The sequence below is a fragment of the Ambystoma mexicanum genome, chromosome 6q (assembly GCF_040938575.1).
Source record: "Ambystoma mexicanum isolate Mex_15411 chromosome 6q, UKY_AmexF1_1, whole genome shotgun sequence".
Classification (NCBI taxonomy): domain Eukaryota; kingdom Metazoa; phylum Chordata; class Amphibia; order Caudata; family Ambystomatidae; genus Ambystoma; species Ambystoma mexicanum.
The window spans coordinates 214225630-214247341 of record NC_090937.1 but is presented as its reverse complement, the minus strand read 5'-3'; the positions used below and the strand labels follow the sequence as shown (position 1 = coordinate 214247341).

The 21712-nt window shown below is 45.8% G+C and overlaps 1 protein-coding gene across 1 annotated transcript in view; it reads left to right on the top strand.

Moving 5' to 3' along the window:
- The window catches only part of LOC138515493 (uncharacterized protein C4orf17 homolog), a 698631-nt gene that overhangs the window by 580797 nt on the left and 96122 nt on the right, over window positions 1-21712 (top strand). Inside the window, exon 9 of the mRNA XM_069630308.1 lies at window positions 21361-21404. Within this exon, the coding sequence (XP_069486409.1) occupies window positions 21361-21404 (44 nt within the window). The remainder of the gene's footprint in view (window positions 1-21360; window positions 21405-21712) is intronic.

Here is a 21712-nt window from a genome sequence, read left to right as displayed (position 1 = left end):
AAACACTCATTAATGTACAAAGAGAGGCCAAAGAACAATTAGAGAAGGTCAGAACCGAGACCAAGCTGTATGCGGACTCCAAAAGAGGACCGAGCCCTTCCTACACAATAGGGGATAAAGTATGGCTATCCTCAAAGCTACTGCCATGGCATCTACAACCAAATAAATTGGCTCCCCGGTATTATGGGCCTTTCCCTATAAAGGAAGTCATCAACCCAGTGGCCTTTTGACTCAAATTACCAGACTCCTGGAAGAAAATCCACCCAGTCTTTTATACATCCTTAATAAAGCCATACGTCCAGACCTCTCGAAATAACCTCCAGCCTAACCCAGTGCTCGTCCATGACCAACTGGAGTATGAGGTCTCCAGAATTTGTGATTCCAGATATAGACGTGGCCAACTCCAGTACCTGGTGGAATGAAAAGGATATCCCCCCAGTGAACGCACTTGGGTACCTATCTCAAACTTAAATACCCCCAGGTTACTCAGAAGGTACCATCTCATACACCCGGGCAAACCCGGCGGGACGGGTTTTCGGAGGAGGCATGCTGTCATGAACCATCGAACTCGCCCTTTCTGGGCCTCCTGGTCCCTGACACATTGGGGATTACACTCCATAATACTACCAACAAGCTGCATGCTCAGAACGCTGCTCACCAGTCTTCACGTTCTACGCAGTGTACTCTATAAAGAGGCCACACCCCCGCGGTCCCACGCGTCTCAATGCTGCTGTTAGCTGTGACCGGACGTGTGCTCCGTACTCTCCCTTGTATTATTCTGTTGTTTCCTGGTTCCTGGAACCCCTTCTCCAAATCTACCTTCCCTCCTTCTTATCCAGCCCTTCCCGGAATCCCTGCACCGCCTCCGTGTGCTCCATATCCTTTTTCTGAAATTCCTGGAGTTTTCCCTTGATCCCGGACATCGAAGCTGAACGAACACTGGAAGCCGAGGACGGCCGAGCGGGCTTGTATAAGACCCGAACCGAAGACTCCTAAAGAAGTCATCAGACAACGAAAACAGGTGAGAAAGGGGGACATCTGTGACAAATAGGGGCAAAATGAGCTCAGACTCTCTTGCAGGGGTAATCTGGCAAATTGTCAAACTGCCCCAAAAGGCATAGCTCTCTTTATTAGTAGGGTACCCAGGGTTAACGGTAGTTTCCTGAATCAAAATTGTTCATGGGGGTTGTTCTGCTATACAGGAGAGAGTCCATAATATCGAATCCCATATTAACCCAACTTTAGCTAAGGGCAGGGGGGAAATGAAAGTTGAAGCTGTACCTATAATGCATTTGCTTGCATAGCCCAAGTGCCAGCTTGGGCGTCTCATAATCTCATTTCATGCCGTGTTGCACTGTGGCATTAAGTCCCCATTCCAATCCCGGCAGCCCAAGTTATTGGCCTGAGCAAAGCAAGGGTGGATAAGGAGGGCTCCAGGTCGTTAACGCCCTTTCAGCTCTTGGAACAGGTGCTTACCCCCATTAGAACCCCAGGTTATCACTTTGGTAACCCGAAGTGATAAAAAAGGAGTTTTAATCATTGAACGGGACACCTTGTGAGTTCCGTTCAATGAATGAAAATCCTTTGCCAAAATGGACACCATGGAAAGGGAAGGCGGGTCTCCTTACGGAGTCACTCTTCCCTTTCCATGGCAGCCTGCCAGAGGAAAGGGGAAGGAGTGAGTGTCGCCCCTGAAATAAGGTAGGTTGGGGAAGGGAAACAATACAAAATGGGGACAGAGGCTGGGGGGAAGATGGCAGCGGAGGAGCCGGCCAGCTGGCAGCACGAAGTGCAGGCTTGTACCGGCGGTTCAAGCCAGCGTTCCTAGCCATCTGATTGGCTGGCTCCCCCCACCCGGGTGCTAATCATTACTAATGAATGTCTGTTAGGGTTGTTCCAAAGCCAAAAGAAAATTGGCAGTGTGGAATTGTATGTTTTCTTCTTTCTTCTCTCGAACACTGCGCACTGATAAAAATTACAATTTGCTTGTTCTTACACATCACCAATGCCAAAATCTGAAATGTGTGTCTTTTCTTGCTATGAAGTTTAAACTTTTTCATATAAAGAGTGGTGATTTTATTGTCTCTATAATCTGTTCAATTTATGGTATCCAGTGTTACAAGAATCTAGTATGTGCCTGACACAGTACAAAGTCTGTAGATATCTAGCTAAGCCTGTGGTAAAGAATCTGTGAAAAAAGAAAATACATTTATCTAACAGGTTTTACTATTGCTGGATTGCCCATTGATGGAAGTAACCTGTTACACTTAAAAAGGATCTCTTTTAACTAATTGATACATGTTTGGACAATTTTAGAATCTTTTCAAACCTTGGCTCTGTTACGTTTCTCCTTTCTGTGGATGTGTCGTGTCCTAAATAACCCGGTTTTCCTTTGTAAAGCTGTGGCTGGAAAAGGGAGCTAGAGAAAAACATGGCAATACAATGGAATTTTGTTATAGAGTTCCCCCTAGAACCTTATCGATGCGGTGGAAGAAAGATCATCCACGTTACCTACAAGGAATCCAAGATGGCGTCTTCTTAATGCCATTTTTCTGCAGCACAAAAACAGGTCTAGTGATTTCCAAGATGGCGACATGCACCAACCCCGTTCCATATCTTTCTTCACTTCCAACGGCTAGGTGCGTTGCTTCTGTTCGCTCTGTGTGCCTAGCCTTTTGACTCTGCACATCTCTTACTATCGCTTGCAATACTTCTTGACTTACCCTTACTGTTTCATTCATTTTGTACTTCCTTCATATTCGACCTACTACTGTAACTTTCCTCTTGGCATCTTTCTGCTAACTTTCATTTCCAGGCCTTCTGCTGTTTCATTTTTATGCTCCCTGTCTTTTCCGAAAAATGCTCTCTTCTGCGGTTCGTCCTGTTTTTCCGCCTTCCACTGCATATGTCCTTCTCTTTCTCCGGGTGGCTATTTCTTTCACTGTCCCTGCTTCCGCAGAAACCTTCTGTAACTGACTTCATCCGTTGGTGCACAGTCTTACAGAACACTGTCTTTCCTTGCGCACCATTCCTTCGGCAGCAAGTGTTCTAGCAGACTCCCGCAGCTGTTACTGCAGAATCATTACTCAAGAAGCCATCCGACACAGCTACTTGTTGATGTTGCTTCTACTTCTACGCTACCATCTCCAAACAGCCATTCACTGCATCCTTCCTCTAATCTACCTGGATTGCATCAGGATTTCTACCCCAAGAGGGTTTTCCGAGGGTGCTGCCCCCAAGGTGCACAGAGCCCTCTTCTCTGGCCTCTGAACACTTTGGGAGAAGCATTTCCATAATACAACTTCTTTGGCACAACAGCTACTGGCCAGCATCTACACAAGAATGAAGACTGTAATTGTGAGTACCAACTTAACAAAGAAAAACTTACAATTGTTACACATTTACTGCTCTTTAATCTCAGGCAAATATATAAACCTCACATCCAGGTTTCTTTATCGGTAGGACTGATGTATTGCATGGGCTTACAATTGGAACAGGTATTCTTAGTCTAGTAATGATGATATTACTATACAAATTCCTGCCTCTGCTTCACATGTAAAGGGATAAAGGTGATGTCTGGGCAATAGATTTGTAGTTTCTACCTGAATGTGCATTGGTTTTATGATTGACAGAGTCAGAGACCTGACTGTGTCAGGGGGAGTTAGGGACCTATCCTCACCTGTGGTAGGTGGCTAGCTGGGCATAAGCCAGAGTAAACCCTGCCCCAGGGACGTGGGGGTGGAGTTGGGGACGCAGTCCTTTAACTCCCCTTACGTGCTATGCCTGCTAACAATGGTACCACCCTTATTCGCACAATACTTTCGAAACAGTTTTCTGTCCAGAGTTCTCTTTTGTTTATTTCAGAACTGAACTCCCAAATGCACCTATGTGCCATCAAGAAAACCCAGATTGGAATCGGGGGACTGGAATAAACAACAGAAATGGAATGAACTGGGATTTTCCCATCAAACAGAGATGAGACACCCAACACCCTAACCAACCAACCCCACACTTAATTCAGGCTAGTGGTGGGGTAACAGAAAATTGACTGAGCAGAGGTGCAGGAGAGACACAGAAATCCTCCATAAACCGGATTGCCAGCAAAACCTACTAGCATAGAAAGAAAACCAAGAGGAAAACAAGCAGCCTGAGCAACAAGCAGATAAACTGAAAAGAGGGATTAAAAAGAGGTTACAAGTAAGAGGTTTTTTTTTACAGCTTTGCACCTGTGCAATTTAGACCATGGGGAGAAAATAGACACAGATTGGTTAACAGAGTCAGGTGAGTGCTGGAACCAGTGGAAGGGGGAGTTAGAACCAGCAGGCAAACACAATAAAAGGTGAGTTAATGAGAGAGTGTGGATTGTAAATGTAAAGTCAAGGGGTGTGGAGGCAGACTGAGAGAAAAGATGGAGGACAGATAGTGGAGTGGAGTCCTAAAGAATTTGTGGTAGAATTGGAGCAGAGTGAGGTATTAATTCTGCGGGAGAGTGGCACCATTTTGGTAAGAGGGAAGCATTGAGTGTTTGTGGCATTAAGCGTAGCATGAGGAGAGAGTGGAAGAAAGACGTGGGTGAATGAAGGAAGTAAGTAGAGTGAAAGGATGCAGGTGTTGGGACAGAGTGAGGTTAGTAGAAAAGGATGAGCAGTGTACCATATCCCTGGAAGGATGATCAGGCAAACATATCTCGGAGTATGGAGTGTAAAGAGCGGTGAGAATTGCAGAGTGAGGACGGGTGAGAGTAGCAGAGTTAGGGAGGGTGAGAGTAGTGGTTTGTACCCATGTTAAATTGAATTCTTTTTATTTGTTGGTCATATTACCAATTTCATCCATTTGCTCCAAAGTTCTTCTCCAGATTATTTGTTGCAGTCAATCTGCTGCTATAAGAGAGTACAGTATTTTATTTCCCAGACATAACATTACCACTCAGCTTCTTTTCCCCAATAGTTCCACTTTCTGCACCCATCTTGTAATTGTCCCTACTTATTTATGATTTGTATCTGTGCCATTACTCATTTTTATTTTTTTGTATAGTATGTTTTGACTGTATCCGAATCCATATACATTTAAATGTTTCATTCTCCTTCCTCCTATGTCTATGTCTACCAGTGCTGCCTCGGCTTATATTTTGCAGTCTCTTAACTATCCTTTGTGTGAACCCATGGGTTTGAAGGGAAGAAGTACACTACTCACAGTACTGTCTTAGTTGGGCATGGAGAATCTGAGACATGACAGCACAAATTGACAAATTGTGCAGCCTTTCACCAAATAATCTAACAGGGAGACTAGGCAGCAAAGGTAGAGGTATGAGTAATTTCCATACAGCTGTGCAGAAATGGACAGGGAAACTGGCAGAGTATCCCTGTCCCAGAATTGTAACCACCAAGCACAGAAACCTTCTCAAGCAAAACTCAGTATAGGTAAACATGATTACAGAATGTCTATTCATATAGTGAACATAAGGAGGGTTACTCGGAACAATATATTTCACTTCCATCCATTGTAGGAATGGCAAAGTGATGATCCATAGGTCTGGACTGTAATGAAAGAAAATCTTCCAGAAGTGGACACATGGCATAGTCTAACCAGGTGAAGAATTCTTGAATTCCATATAAAGAGTGTATGTAAATAGGTAATTTATACAAAAACTAATACTAGCGATACTGATAAATGTATTCCAATTCCTCATCTAGATATTTATGAAATTTGAAGAAGATAAATCAATCAGCTCCTGAGAAGGGATTTTCCTGAAACTCGTTGTGCCAATTTTATGTTTGATGTATTATTTTGAAAATTGCATACTATTATGTATGTCAAAAATTAAACAAGATATCTGGTTCCTTTTGAACATTATGTCTAAAGAATGACTTCTGTAAGAACATATACTAACAACTCTGATAGATGAGCAATATAAAATGTTGACTGCCATTTATAGAGAGTATTACAAATGTACAGGGGGTGTGTATGTAACATAAAGACAGACCTTTGGGCCACTGTGTGCATGCCAACCAAGCAGCTTTCTCTCTGCTCCACCTTCCACGTCATATCTGCGGGTGCCACGTCATCTACTGTGATGACGGTGGCTTTGATCTGTCCATGGCCCATGTATGTCCATAGCTCATTTGAGTATCAAGTGCTACTGGCTTTGACAAAGGCAAAAGGTATGAAAAGGATCAAATGCAAAAAATCAAACATAGAAAGAAAAGGGGAAAAAGAATAAGAGAAAATAAAAGGAAAAAACGAAAATCGAATGAGGGAAAATTAAAAAGATTAAATGGATAACTGTTCGTAAGAACCATTTTGAAAATTCTATGACCTCATATGGGGACTCACTCAACGGTAGACCCTGACTCAATGTCAATAAACATGAAAGATGATTTAGTAGCTGGGCACTGTTTGTTTGTTTGCTGTCCTATGAAGATGATTCATTTCTAGAGGCCATTTTCTGCAGGTGCTAACAAATGCAATGGGGACTGTAACGACCTCATGGTGGCAACAGTAAAGACAGACACAAGTGATCACAGTTCAAGGATGTTCATTGAACTATAAATGCAGGGTGGAAAAACACCTAACCTAAACCTAAATCTAAGAAGGCAGCAAGCGTCAACCATCCAATGAAAAATAAGGCAGTCCTAGTGGAGTTGTGCCAAAATAATTACAGAAAGTGTTTGGGATAGGGCATCAAAATAAAGGAAACAATATTAAAAAATAAGTCAGGATGTGATTGCCTTGAGGTCTCCCTTCACCACGTTTTTAGCCTGGGACAAGGTGGGACATTGGAGCACAGCACACACTCGAGCCTTGCCCCCTCGAGCCTTCCCACCACGAGCTGACAATTCCGTTCCAGCTGGCAGAGCACACGCTCGAGCCTTCTCAGCACGAGCCAACAGTTCCATTCCAGCTATCAGGTTCTTCAATGGTAAAGTCTCTTTTCAATAAAAGTCTCTTTCCTTCGAGGCCTGGTGTATTCAACATACAAACACAAAGCTCTGCTTCATGTAGGCTTTGGGTGATGGCTTCCCCCCTGGATCCCCCTCTTCCGGGAATAAACCCTTCACCATATCACTTTTCAACAATTTCACAAAAACAGTTCCCTCAGTGAACTTTTTGGGTGCTAGCTTTTCACACCTGGATCTCCCTCGACCGGGCTCAGATACCAAATGACAAGGGGGAAACTTTCCTTCCCCTTGTCTTGCAATACTTCTTGCTCTCACAAATCTTAATGTCTTTTTAAACAGCTTTTCGGGCTTTGCCCCTTTTTGTCGGTTTCCCTCTGCCGGGTTCATTCTCGCCGACTTTTTCGCTATACAGTTCATGTATTAACTTTTCACCATGCGGGATTCACTTCCCTTAGCTTTTGCAATCATCTGCCGGTCAAAGACATATGACAGTACAGAGGTTTTTACGAGACCTCTGTATGACCACTTTGACCTCTTTTCGCTTCTTCCCAAGGGCTTCTGATTACGGTAATGTTTCTACCATCGAGTAATCACTCAGAGTTTCCTGCCTGAGCACCCACGTGGTGCCGGCCTCCTCTGTTGCTGGTTTTCCCCCTCTTTTGCTTCTCAAAGTTCAAATTACCTGTTGGCTACTTTTCATTCAACACAGTTTGGTTTATTATCGATTCTCCCCTCGACTCACCTGCTGTGATGAACTGCTTGCGTCGTGTGGACTGTCTTACTTGTATTGTGCTCTTGTGCTCCACCTTTTATCAGGGCCATCTTAAGTACTTTTGGGGCCCTGGGCACAGACATCTTTGGGGCCCCCCTCCATCAAACCAAAGGAATCAAAAATACTGGTTGCACCCTCCACCCCTCACCCGTCTCGTGGCATAATAAGCACGTTTACTCCCTTTAAGCCCCCTTACCCTTTTCATTCTTGCTCTAATCAGACCGATAAACAAGTAGCATTTGAAGACCAACATAGCAGTCTATGAAGAGGTTACTGTTCTAATACATACAGGATTCTTTTTATCAATAGCATACAGGAAGGTATGCAGCCTGTAGTATTAATGCAGGACCGTATGTAAAAGGTACATGTAACCCAGAATAGACAGAGAATTCACATTAGCTGCCTCACAGAATGCAAACATGCTCATGCATGGATAGAGGAGACCAAATGGAAGGAATGAGAAAGCTACACATACCGTAGCACGGATAGTGGATGCAGATTAGAGGCTCCTAGGAAGGTGTCTTTATCCAGACAGACTGAGATTAGAATTGGGATATGGTTTTCAAATAGTGTTGCCATTATATATTAAAGGAACAAATGCCTGTGATGTGCGATATAAATATGCTCACTATTAAAGTGGAAGCAACCTTTTAGCCATTGAAACTATGAATAAGGCTTTTATGAAGATCATACCATGAAAAGGAAATCACTCTGAGGAACTGACGGAGTTTACACCATGGTGGTAAAGTAGGGAACTTACCGCCTGGGTTGTAATGAGGCCCATTGTATTTTCCCTTGTTCCCTCCCTTGCCTTGAAGTGCTTTGAAACACATTGTGTATAGTCGCTATATAAATAAACTATCATGTAATATCATCTCATATCATATCATATTACACAAATCTCATTACCAAACATGACCACAAATATTATAGAAGGGTGGGTGTTATGCAAAACGGAATGATTCTAGCTTCATTCTCTCCATCATCAAGGGAAGTATATAATTACCAGCATACCAATCGATGTGATTTAACAAATTTAATCTGGGTTTGTCTTTTGTATATTAAAGCTTTAAATAATTCCAAAAACAATGGCTCGTGACATTTTCATTTATAAACGTGCATGAAAACCTTTGACTTTTACCAAAAAGCAATCCGTTTTTTGTGTCAAACAAGCAGACCTTAAAATATGCTTGCCCGATGCCTGCAACATCTGGTCCCCTCTCTTCTGTCTACCATTCTAGCAGCATGCAAGAAGGCAAACCTCACAGAAGACCACACAGTACTGTAAAATATATTAGTTAGATGATTTGATCAGGATCACTGTATCCAGGACACAAGAATGAACGCTTTTGTTCCATGGTCTTGAATTTGGATACTTATTCACCTCTTGGACTAACAGTTTATGCTCATTGTTGGAGGCGAATGCCTAGGTTTTACAACATCCCATCTGAACAAACCAATTTCTAGACCTTCACCATACGGATGATATGTTAGTTTTTATAGCAACCCCTATCTGGTGCAGGTACATTGCTGATAATAATAAATGTTGTGCTGCAAAACCAAGTACACCTGCGGGCAGGTTTATCAGACATAGGAAAGGCTCAGCCTGTAAGCTCGACTTTGAGTCGAAGTAGTAAGGAGTAAGCAGTGGTTGGAGCAGTGCAGTGTGGCATGACTGAGGAGGCAGCAGTGGGGTTCAGCAAGAGAGGCCCTCCGTCCATGGGTGTCAGAGGAGGGCCTATGCAAATAGGGCTTCAGTCCGGTGCCATATGTCTGGTCTCGGCACGTTTGGCCCACCGGTTGTTCGGACCCCCCCCGCTCATCAGCTCATCATCCTATCCTGGCTTGGCCTGGGCTACACCTCCTACAATCCTGCTTGTTGGTATTCGGGAATATTGTACAGCATAGGCCATTGCACAGGCTCGTATCTGCGTTTTGTGAGGTGACTGGGTCTTGTGCTACATGTAACCCCTTAACTCCTGCTTGTTGCCGTCTTTCAGGACGGAATAACTTAATAATATACTATCATAAAACACCTGCTGGAAGCGGCCATCGATTTTTGTTAAAGCTGGTTCTGTGTGCATTGTGATTACTAGGCGTAAAGCCTTGTTCAAACCCCTGTGCAAAGCCACGCGAAGCGTTTACTGCGTTTGACGTGGTAGGGAGAGGGTGTGTTTTTCCTCCCCCTCCCAGAGTAAGCCAGCAGACTTAGATTTCAAGGGTCTGCTGGCAGCCCGTTTGAGGAAATTATCCCTCATGAACTCGCTGGGTGTATTCAGGAAGTTTCCTGAAAGTGTTAGGCGCAGTTGATTACATCTTCAGAACCTTGTAGAATGCCACCAAATACACATAGACAGCAATTGCTTCCTTGTTTAACTTTGGATCTCTATCAAATTATTGAGTTGGTGTGGTGCTGCCCAATGACGGGGCGCGCACGTGGCGGCGTGACGTTGCACGCAGCCGTGTACAGCATAAATTAACGGGGCGTTTCCCGGCCGCACAGAGCGACCGGGAAGCCCGAACCGCAAGGACATGTGATCCAAGGCTTATGGGCAGCGCTGGGGGGGGCGCCAGCAACCCCCAACAGTGGCGACAAGTGGGGGAGACGATGCCTGGGCCCGGCTGTGATTATTGATACATTTTTCTCACCGAAACGAGGTCGGATCAAGACTTTGTTTCAAGCCGCAGGTAGAGCGTCACCCACGCGACTGGCGGCCATTTTGTCTATCAGACCGTGGGACTTCATGAAGCTCCGGTTTGAGCTCTGAAGTGAATCCAGACCTAATTTTTGGAATTTCTGTCAGCAGGCAGCTATACCTGCATACACATGTGCCCAATTTGTGATTTTTTCATTTTCTTGGGTCTCCTATGTCGAGTGCAAGCAAGGAGGAGGGCTAACATGGCTGGGCCTGCATAGCCCATTATTCTTTCCTGTCTCAATTTTTGGAACAGTCGAGGGCTGGAGCCTTCTTCATCCTCTTCATCATCACAGAGGTGTGCTGCAGTGACTTTACTATTTTCTTTTTCAGTGTGACTGCTGGTGGCCCTACTGTTTTTCATCCTCTTCATCATCACAGAGGTGTGTTGCAGTGACTGTTTCCTCCCTGGAGGTGGTTCGAGTCTGAGTTGCGGCCCCCATCTTCCGCACTGGGGGTGCCTGTGCGCTCGAGCTCATGAGTGACACTGAGGATCAAGACGGTGCACCAGCAGCAGCAGCAGTACAGCAGGGGCAGCAGCCTCTAGTTGGGCAGGCTGGTCCTTCAGGTCCGCTACCTCCTGTGCAGCCGGCGGTGGTACCCGTTGTCCAACAGATTCCTCCAGCTATGGCCCAGCCTTGTGCACACGCGGCCCTGCAGCACATCCGAGAGTTTGATGTTTCGGGCCCACCTTCCAGCTTGGGGCCCAGATGGAAGAGGTGGGTCGACCGCCTGGACATGTACTTTCGAGCCGCTCAAGTGGCAGATGATGACTCCAGACTGGAAACCATGTTATATTAGGCAGGGTCCTCAGTTCAGGAAATTTTTGAATCGCTTCCGCCGGGGGATGGGTCCTACGGTCAGGCGAAGGCCGCCCTTCAAGCTCACTTTCTGCCTCTAGCCAACACGGACTATGAGCGCTTCGTGATGCTGTCCACCAAACAGAAAGAGGACGAGACTCTGGACACTTTCTATGGACGCCTGAGGCGCCTGTCGTTGGCTTGCGCGTGGGGTGATGAAGAAGATATGATCAGGACCATGCTGATACAGGCGTGTTCTTCAGGAAAGCTCAGGCGACAAGTGCTAAGGGATCCCGGAATCACACTCCCCCGCATCCTTGAACTGGGGAGGTGCCATGAGGTGTCCGAGGCGAGGGCAGCGAGAATGGAGGCTGGGTCACGCTCCATCAAAACCGAGGAGGTGTGTGCGATGTGGCGCGGTGGCAGGGGCACCAGAAGACCTGGCGGTGGCCCCCGAGACAGAGCTGGGAGGGCAGGAGAGTCTTGCCAGAAATGTGGCTACGACCTGCTCCACCCAACGGAATGCCCTGCGGCCGGAAAGACTTGTGGACGGTGTGGGCTACCAGACCATTTCTCAAGAGTGTGCAAGGCGGCGATGCCTGTGCTGGTGCCACGAGGCCCCGCCTGGCCCATCTTCATTCGCCAGGGCTGATCGCCCAACGTCGCCCAAGTGGACCAGGGCGAAGAGGAGGTCCAGGCAGAGGAGGCTGACAAAGAAGAGGAAGAGAACATTTTCTTTGTCTCAAGTGTGGAGGTCCTGAAAGGAAAGAACAGGAGACAGCCAAGATGTGTGGTGGAGGTAAACCATTCTCCAGTCCCGGGCCTGGTAGACACGGGGGCGTCTGTCAATGTGATGGCCCGTGGACACTATGACGCCATGGACCGGTCTCCCAAATTGGTCGCACCCAAGGCCCGCATCTTCGCGTTTGGTGGCGTAGACCCTATCCCATTAGACGGCGTCTTCATGGCGAAGGTGGAGCATGATGGATCCCAAATCACTGCATGGTTCTATGTGACACCAGCGAGCAACAATACCTTGCTGAGCTGTGCAGCGGCGGAGGCCCTTGGCATTGTCAGCTTTGCGTACTCCGTCTATCTAGAAGACATCAATGATTTGCTGGAGAAATATGCCGCACTATTCAAAGGCATTGGACAGATGGCTGGGGACCCAGTGAGGTTGCACATTGACGAATCCGTGCAGCCCATCGCCCTGAAACATTGCAGGGTACCTTTTCACCTTTGTGAACTTGTCAACAAGGAGCTGGACAACTTGGTCGATATCGACATCACAGAGAAGGTGGAAGGTCCGACTCCCTGGGTATCCCCAATTGTGGTGGCACGAAAACCCAAACAACCTGATGCCGTCCGGATCTGTGTGGACATGAGGTTGCCGAACAAAGCAATCAAAAGAGAAAGACACCTCACCCCGACGATAGACGACATCATTGCCGAGGTACAAGGCTCTCGCTTCTTCTCGAAGCTAGACCTCCGAGCAGGTTATCACCAGGTCATCCTCCACCCTGAGTCGAGGTATATTACTACCTTTACCACCCACCGAGGTCTGTACCGTTACAAGAGACTGAGATTTGGGGTGTCCTCGGCGGCAGAGGTGTTTCAAAACATCATCAGGGGCGCCCTAGCAGACCTGGAGGGCGTCCTGAATATCTGCGACCATCTATAGAATTCTTTGGCTTCGTGTTTAAGGAGGGGGGGTGTCACCTGATCCTAAGAAGGTCCAGGACATCAGAAAGGCACAGCCTCCAGAATCCGTATCGGATGTGCAGAGTTTTCTGGGCATGGTTACTTACTGTGGACGATTCATCCAGAATCTTGCCTCCAGGTCGGAACCGCTCAGGGTGCTGACAGGAAAAGACACCATCTGGAACTGGGGCCTGCTTGAACAAGCAGCTTTTGACGACATCAGGGGTGCCCTGGCAGCAAAGGACACCATAGCCTTCTTTGATCCTGTGTTACCATCGGAGATCATTGTTGACGCCAGTCCGTTTGGTTTGGCCGCCGTGCTGACACAGATCGACCATGATGGGGGTGTCCGCCCGGTGGCCTACGCCAGCAAGGCGCTATCGGAGGCGGAGCAACGATACTCGCAGATTGAGTGCGAGGTGCTGGCCATACTCTGGGGCTGCAGGCACTTCCGGCTCTACGTTCTTGGACGCCCAGTGACGGTGGTGACGGACCACAAACCACTGATTCCCATCCTGGCGGGGTCATCCTCCAAGCCGCCAACACGAATTGAGAGATGGATGCTAGCCCTTTTGGAATATGGAGTCACCCTGGTGTATAGGCCGGGGGCGAACAATGCAGCAGACTATCTCTCTAGACACCCGGGAGCGCCTGGGGCGGAGGACTATGACACCTGTGTGGAGGAGGCCGAAGAGCATGTCCGGGTGGTGGTGGAGGCGGCCACCCTGAATGCCATGCCCTTAAAGGAACTTGAGACAGCTGCAGCAGATAACAAGTGCTTCAGGATACTCAGGCAATCCATGCAGCAGGGTTCCTGGAGGTCGGTGCTGGAGGCCCTACCGGGGCGCACCCAGGAGACCAGAACTGGACTGGAGCAGTTATGGAAGGTCCAGGAGGAGCTATCGTTCTCACCATCCGGCCTTCTACTACGGGGAGACCGAATTGTGGTGCCCCAGTCAAAGGTGGGGGACGTGATTGCCCTTGCACTCCATGGTCACCAGGGCGCTGCCAAGACCAAAACACGCTTAAGGCTGAAAGTCTGGTTCCCGGAACTGGAGCGGAAGGTGGACGATTTCGTAGCAGCCTGTGTTTGGTGTCAGGCGGCGTCACCCCTGCAGCGTGAACCTGTCATAGAGGCTATACCTCGAGGGACTCATCCATGGGAAGTCGTTCATGCAGACTTTGGCTCCACCACGATGGGCACCCACTTCCTCATGCTGGTTGACGAATACTCAAGGTACCCCGAGGTGGAGTTCGTAGAGTCAGTGGCGTTTGAGCATGTCGTGGTGGCCGTGGAAAAGGTGTTTGCGGCCCATGGCTTCCCACATACGGTGTGCTCAGACAACAGGGCGCCGTTCCAGAGTGAACGGTTCTCGGAAATGATGGAGAGCTATGGGGTGGTGCACAGGAAGATCACGCCTCTCTGGCCAAGGGCAAATGGTGAAGCCGAACGGATGATGAGAACCTTAAATAAGACATTTCGGATCGCCCAGGGCCAAGGACTGTCCCTCCAAAGAGCCCTCTACTAATTTTTGAGGGTGTACCGTACCACGTCGCATGCATCCACTGGAGTGGCCCCGGCAGAGGCGTTGTTCAAGCGGTGTCCTCGGGTGCTGTTACCTGAGGTCGGAGAGAAAGAACCAGGGGTGATTGACAATGAACAGGTCGAAGCGGACCGGCGAATAAGGATTGAACAGGAGAACCTTCGGAGGGGGCTTCGCCCAGAGCGGCTGGAGCCGGGTGAAGAGGTCCTCATTCGAAATAGACATCCCCATGGGAAGCTCTCCCTACCGTACAAGCCGGAGCCGCTGGACGTTGTTGCGGTCAAGGGATCCATGGTGACTGCATCGGATGGCCGGTCTGAGGTAACTCGTAACGTGAGCTTCTTTAAGAAGTTACGGGATCCCAGGACTGATCCACCCCCTGATCCGGACTTGGAGGTCATCCCTGAGGACGAAGGAGAACCACCATGCATGCCTGAGTCCCCGGCCCGGGGAATGCCTATGGACCGAACACCTGTGCCGGAGGTGAGTAGGAGGTACCCCCAGAGGACTGGGCGAGGGAAACCTGCTCACCTCAGCAACTACGTTCTGGGACAGGTGTCTGATCATCCTGACAATGGGAACGGTTAAGTAAGGGGACCCGGGTGGATGTTAATAAAGGGGTTTTTCAGAACAGGACATGTGAATTGTTTTTAGACATATAGTGTTTTGGTTTGCAGTTTATAGTTCTTTAGTGTTGTTGTTTGTCCTCCCGAAAAAGGAGGAGTGTGGCGCTGCCCGATGATGGGGCGCGCACGCGGCGGCGTGACGTTGCACGCCGCCGCGTGCAGCATAAATAAACGGGGCGTTTCCCGGCCGCGCAGAGCGACCGGGAAGCCAGAACCGCAAGGACGTGTGAGGCTGTGTCCTTGGGGATCTGGGGCTTACGGGCAGCGCTGGGGGGGCGCCAGTAACCCCCAACAGTTGGGAGCAGCGTCATTGAAATGAAGAGGCAGAAACTGTCCAAATATGACTTACGTACATCTAAGGCATTGAAACAGAGGCACCGTCCAACCGACATGATTACAAATACGCCTCCAGTACCTAGAGGGAAATCTTTAGCTAACAAAATAGCTGAAACAGCGCGAAATAATAATGTGGCTACTAACATGGCGGTTGTGGATTGTACTAACGCTGAAAGTGCCAAAATGACCGATTTTTTCAAATTTGTCACGGCTGACAGCACCCCTGTAAATTCCAAACCAATTAGAGCAATGGAGCCGGAATTTACTACTGACCTGTTAGTCTATACTGGAGTCAAATCCGCTGAGAACATTTCCGGCACCCCAACGATTGACAATAATAATTTTCTTCTCAAACTCTGTGTGGGACTACAGGTACCAGTAGACAACACAGGTCATATAATTTATTCAGAACCTGAGTACAACAATGTGATTGGCACGCAACTTTCTGCTACTCAGGATTTGGAACGTTTATTATGTGAGAGCAATTATGAGTGTGAACCCATTTACTCTGTGCAATCTCGTTCCTTAAACGCTATTCCCAAGTCTGTTGCCACTTTAAATTCAGATTTAGCCTAATTAGGCGCTTTAATCACCTTATGTTCTAAGAAAGCTAAAGAACAAAACAACCTGAAATTCATATTGCCGCGGGTTGTTGATATGATCATTGCAAACTCTAGCGCCCCTTTCCCTATTATTGAAGACGCATCAATCTCGGACTTGCTGGAGGTTGTATACCAAGCTGAAACTGCTGCTTATCTTAATCCTGTACTCTCTGCTCAGAATTGGGTATCCAGCCCCAAAAATTTGGAAAGACGCTCCCTCCCAAGTGAAGGTGGTGGATGAAGCAGACACTGTGCTGCGATGGCTACCATAAATAATGCAATAATGGGAAGAAAAAACGACAGACGCTATAAATCTAATGGCACCAAACAGAGATTATCCTCGGAAAGAACCAAGTGCTCTTAACCTTTAGTAATTCCTGTGGTGCCTTCTACCTCATAAAGGACCTTTGCTGATCCAGCACCATCACCTTCTTTTCTTGGGATGACCCCCCACCCCCAGACTAGTGGCTCTGAGGGGGCCCTTAGACAAGTGGGTCCTACCAGTTTCTTCATCAATTACAAAACCAGCCACTTATGACCACCACAGAAAGTATCTTAACTGATAAACCTGCGACTTTTCATTTAACTGTGGACTTCAGTACCATCCAAGCCAAGCAGGTCTCTAATTCCTCGATTAAAGCTCCCTCTATCTGCCCTAAAGGTGACAATACAAGACCACTTGGTAAATGGGTTAAAATAGAGGAACTCTATCCTACCAACCTCAGTCCTTTTTTGAACCAGAGAGTTTTGCTTGAGATCTTCAATGTAATCAGGGCCTTAAAGTTAATCAATTCAGACGATATAAAATACATTGAACTACCCTAAGTATATAGTCCTATAATTGGGTTATAATGGAATTTTCTTCTGCTGCAGAGGTTTCCTTGTTGTGTATGCGCCATTCTGCCCTTAGCGCCTTGGGCTTTCAGCTAACAGTTTGCCATAAATCTGTTTCTTTAATCCCGAACACGAATATTCAACACACAGGCACAGCAATTAATCATCGATTGCCTGGTGCTTTCCAAAAAAACATTTTAATGGCATCTGTTCCATTTACACAACATACTGAGAGGGACACGAAAGAAGTGGTAAGATGGGTTCCATTAACTTTTGAGTGTGATCAGTATTGAAGGTATCTTAAAAGGTCTACATGTAAATGGTTAACCTGGAATACTTGTGGCCATAATTCTTTTATGACTAACCCTTTGGGTATATCTTTCATTCCGATTGCTGGCATCTTCTTTCTACAGGAGACCTGGCTGACCGATACCTTTGTTATCGATGGCTATAACGTCTACTGTAGATCTGCCATTTCTAAAAGCAGATGTCATCTCTCTGGGAGCCATGCAGTGGGTGCAAAAACATTTCTTAATGTCAAACCATACACCTCTGATCTTTCCTCTCCTTATGCCCACCCTGTATATAACACTTGCACCATGTTATCCAAAAGCAGCTTGTTGATTGTGGCCGTCTATAACCCTCCTGAAGGCCGTGCACCCAAGGCTAATCAGGATAACTTGGTGGTGGCAGAATGGTTTGACCAGTTCTTGTGTGACAATGTTGTTATTGCTGGGGATTTCAATGCATATCTCTCCTTTGAAAATCAAAATTGGAATGATCTTGATGACTCTGAAGTATCCCTATCTCATATGACACCATGGGCAATCAATGATGATCATGACAGGGGAAAATTGTTTAACACACTTGACTTGTTGTGCCTTAATAAGAAAGCATTTAGAGGTCAAATATTGAATCGGACATGGTCTAATGGTAAACACTCCTCGGTTGTTGATTATGTATTTCTAGATCCACTTCTTTGTGCATTTTCTAGTCCTGTAACAGTGACGGAAATACAGATCAGTGACCATTTTCCTGTATCTTGGTCCCAGTCCCTGAGAGGCAGAGGTGTTTTCACACAGATTGACAACAACATGAGTGTGAATCTACAAGGGTCATGTATAATTTGGCCCGATATTAACATTAATAAGATCACTACATTTATAAATACTTAGCCACTTTCCTTGGAATCTTGGCTTAAAGAAAACAATTGGGATCTGAAAGCATTTACCAACTTCCTTGGTCATCGCATTAATCTAAACTCACAAGAAAGGAAGTCGCCACAGCATAGAGATGGTATTGCTGATGTTTTTATACACCAGCATACAATTCTCTATAATAAAGACAGAGCAATATTCAGGAAAGATACTACTAATGAAATTGCAAAGGCCAAACCTGTTGCCGCTCTTAGTTGCACGTATACAAATTGGCTAAGATGGCATAGTCATGGCAAATATAATGGCCCTTGGAAGTTCATTTTTGGACTCTTAAAAACTAATGGCAATAGGACATTTTGGACATGTTATAGACAACATTTTTTCAATGTTAGTGGCTTGTAGTCGAACACTGTATCTGAGTGTACATGGCTAGAACATCTTTCAGCATTATATTGGGACAATTCTTTGCACCAGACCAACTTCACCCTTAAAAGATCTTATGTAGATTCTACACTCAATTGGGACATGGAAGACATCCTCACTCTGATTCTTAAACTGAAGACTTCCAGGGCTCCTGGCCCTGATTCCATGGAGAATGTTGTTCTGAAGGCAAATTGAATTTTTGCCGATTAGATTAAGAGAACTATTTCATCATATCCTATCAAGCGGCTCGATACCTAATAGCTGGAGGGATTCCTCTTGATCCCGGTTCTTAAGAGAAGTTATAGAGAGGACCCCTACATCTATAGGCTTCTTGCCATGCTTGATTAAAGTTCTAAAATATTTGCATCGTTACTTTTGAAGCAACTCTCACAATAGGCTACCGGAAAAAATCTTCTCAATGAATTCCAGACCGGCTTCAGCAAGGGCCTTAGCACAATTCAACATCTTTCTGCTATACATTATCTTGCTGAGAAGGTTACTAAGCAACCAAACGGGTGATTATACTTATGCTTTATAGACTTCTCTAAAGCCTTTTATTCAGTCTCTCGCCCTTTTTATTGGCACACGCTTAAAACCTAGGGCCTGGACCATATTTCATTACACTTTATCCAGGCTCTCTACACAGACACTAAGGTAGCTGTCAGACTGAACCAAGAGGGAGTTATTTCTAAACATCTAAACAGATAGCCACCAATCTGGGATTGAAGCTGGGATGCGTATTGAAACCCCTGCTTTTCAATCTCTACATTTCTGACATGGATAGTACCCTTGGATTGGTGTGCAACTTTCCCCCACACATATGGAAGGAATTGGTGCCATAGCTGCTTTATGCAGATGACACTGTTCTAATAGATCAGACCCACATCGGACCCTCCAATGTCCTATCAGTACTCTTTCCATATACTCAACGTTGAACCATCTTAACATAAACAAAACTAAAATTCTGATATTGGGCAATAAAAGCCCCAAGTGTGGTAAATTTGTGTGGATTCTGCACCGACATGTCTTGGAAACTGTTGATAGTTAAATGTATTTAGGTTTTTCCATAAAAATCTTCCCTTTCCAAAACCTTCTACGAAGACCTCATCTTTACCAAACTTTGGAAGAAGTGGACAGCAATAAAAAAGATGTATTGCTAGTAAGGGTGGTAACAGCATTGAAGGGATGCTGACTAATTATTGCTTTAGGATAGTGCCTGGAATTGACCTAAAATTGGCCCAAAATTACTGCCAGAGAGATATGTGGATTGGTTTGAATGGGTAGAAGGAACAATCTTGCACTCTATCCTAGGGGGCGCCTCAATCGGTACCTGCAGAAGCTGTTAGAAGCCAGTTAGGTCTTTACTTGATTAGATCTCATTGGTTAATCCAACGTTGCAGACTGTACTGCCAGTTAACATCCTGTTCTCTTAAAATCAGACCCTAATGAGACTACTGGCAATGCGTCTCAAGCACCTGTGCACTAGCGTTTTTCTCATTGTAAGAGAAACTGCTGTCACATGCACTCTTTACCTAACACTGAGCTGATTTTAAAAAATAGTTAATTATATTGTGATAATGTTGAGACGGTAACTAAATTGCTGAATAAGAAACGTTACAGCAAGTATAGCCAACTGAACCATTCATTTGGTATCCCTAGCTCCTACTTTACTAAGTTTTACGATGGGAAACAGTGAATGTTTATAATTTACTTATGCCTTAATGTCCTCCTGATTTAGGAGCTTAAGGGAACCTGGTTGAAACTTCCTGCAGAGGAAAGACGTTGTAGGCTGTGGATTGCTACAGCAGAAACTGGTCATCACGTTTTAACTTGGTGTCCTGTATTGCAAACGGTTTACTTGAAAGGTTATCGAGATGTGTTAGGTAATTTGGCTTTTATTACAACAGACCAATGCTGGAATTCTCTTTGTTCTGCCAGTTCTTTGGCCACCTCTACCGCTACATATTACATTTAGCTGACATGTTTATCCCTAGTCGAGAAATTCAAATCAAGGTTGTTGGGTCTTAGCATGTTTAAGGCTTTTTATTGAATTTAATTTTTTGAAGGTGTTATTTGATATCATTTGTTATGATGATATAAGTTTTTAATGTGAGTTGTTGCCTTCTATGAAATTCAATGTTGTAACTTGAAGATAATTTATTTTTTCTTTTCTTTTACAATACGTGTAATTGTATTTCTAAGTATGTGCCTAAGGTTGTTATAAGCCAAGTGCACTATAATAAAATTACAAAAAAATAAAAACATTGAGATGTTATATGATGGACACTGTTTTTTTGCCCAAAAATTATGACATCTTATTTTAAGTCAAATGAGGGCCATTACGAGTGTGGTGGTCCAGAGTTAAGGGTGCCGGTAGCAACGTACCAGCACCCATTCCGGACCACCACACTACAAGTCTGCATGCAGGGTCTGTTGCGCCCGGCAGGTCTGACCAGCCGGGCGCAACAGCACACGGCCGCAGAGTTTTCACCGAAGCACCGACACAGTTAGCAACAATGCCGGTCTTCCGTCTCCCCAATCCCATAGAGTCCTGTGGGGTTCCATGGGAATAGGGATTAACATTTTCCCACGCCTGACCTCCCTATCTGCCGGTACTTGTAATGTCCCGGTGGCAGCAGGAAGTCAGGTGCCGGTAAACTGTTGCAAGATGGCAGCAAACCCCCCGGAAGCACCAGCAGGGTTACCGTCGGACTCATAATGAGGCCCTTGCTACAAGTGGACTATTGCAGACCCGATGCTACAACTAAGGGTATCTTGTGACTATGTTCATTTTAACATTTTGAAACGAATATGATGGTTATTTGGTGCAGTACAAAAGTAGAGTAATATAACATAAATCAGGACCTGTTGCTATATAATCTAGATTTAATCTGCATTTTTTAAAATTAGGAATTCAGCTGTAAATCTTGTAATGCACAGTTTGTCACAGGTTTTATGTTCTTCTTCTAGGCCTGCAAGTCGAATTATTGAAGCGAAAATGAGTAGCAAGCAAGGTATGTAGGATGAAGGAAAATAGTTATGTGTTGTGTCATGTGTTGTACTCCTGATTACACTCACAAGTCACTGCTGTGTTTGATCTATCAAGGACATGTTTCCCACTGAGGGTTCCCCAGTGGTAATGGCTGGAAACACTCCGTGTAACGCAGATCCTGTGTTGTGCACAGTTAATCATGAAGCATTATACCATCCCTTATTTCAACAAGTACAGACTGAGCATCAAATGGTCATTTTAAGAGTAGACACAGAAGGGGCGAAAAAGAAGGGCATAGAGGAGGAGCCCTGGGGAGTACAGAGTATGTCT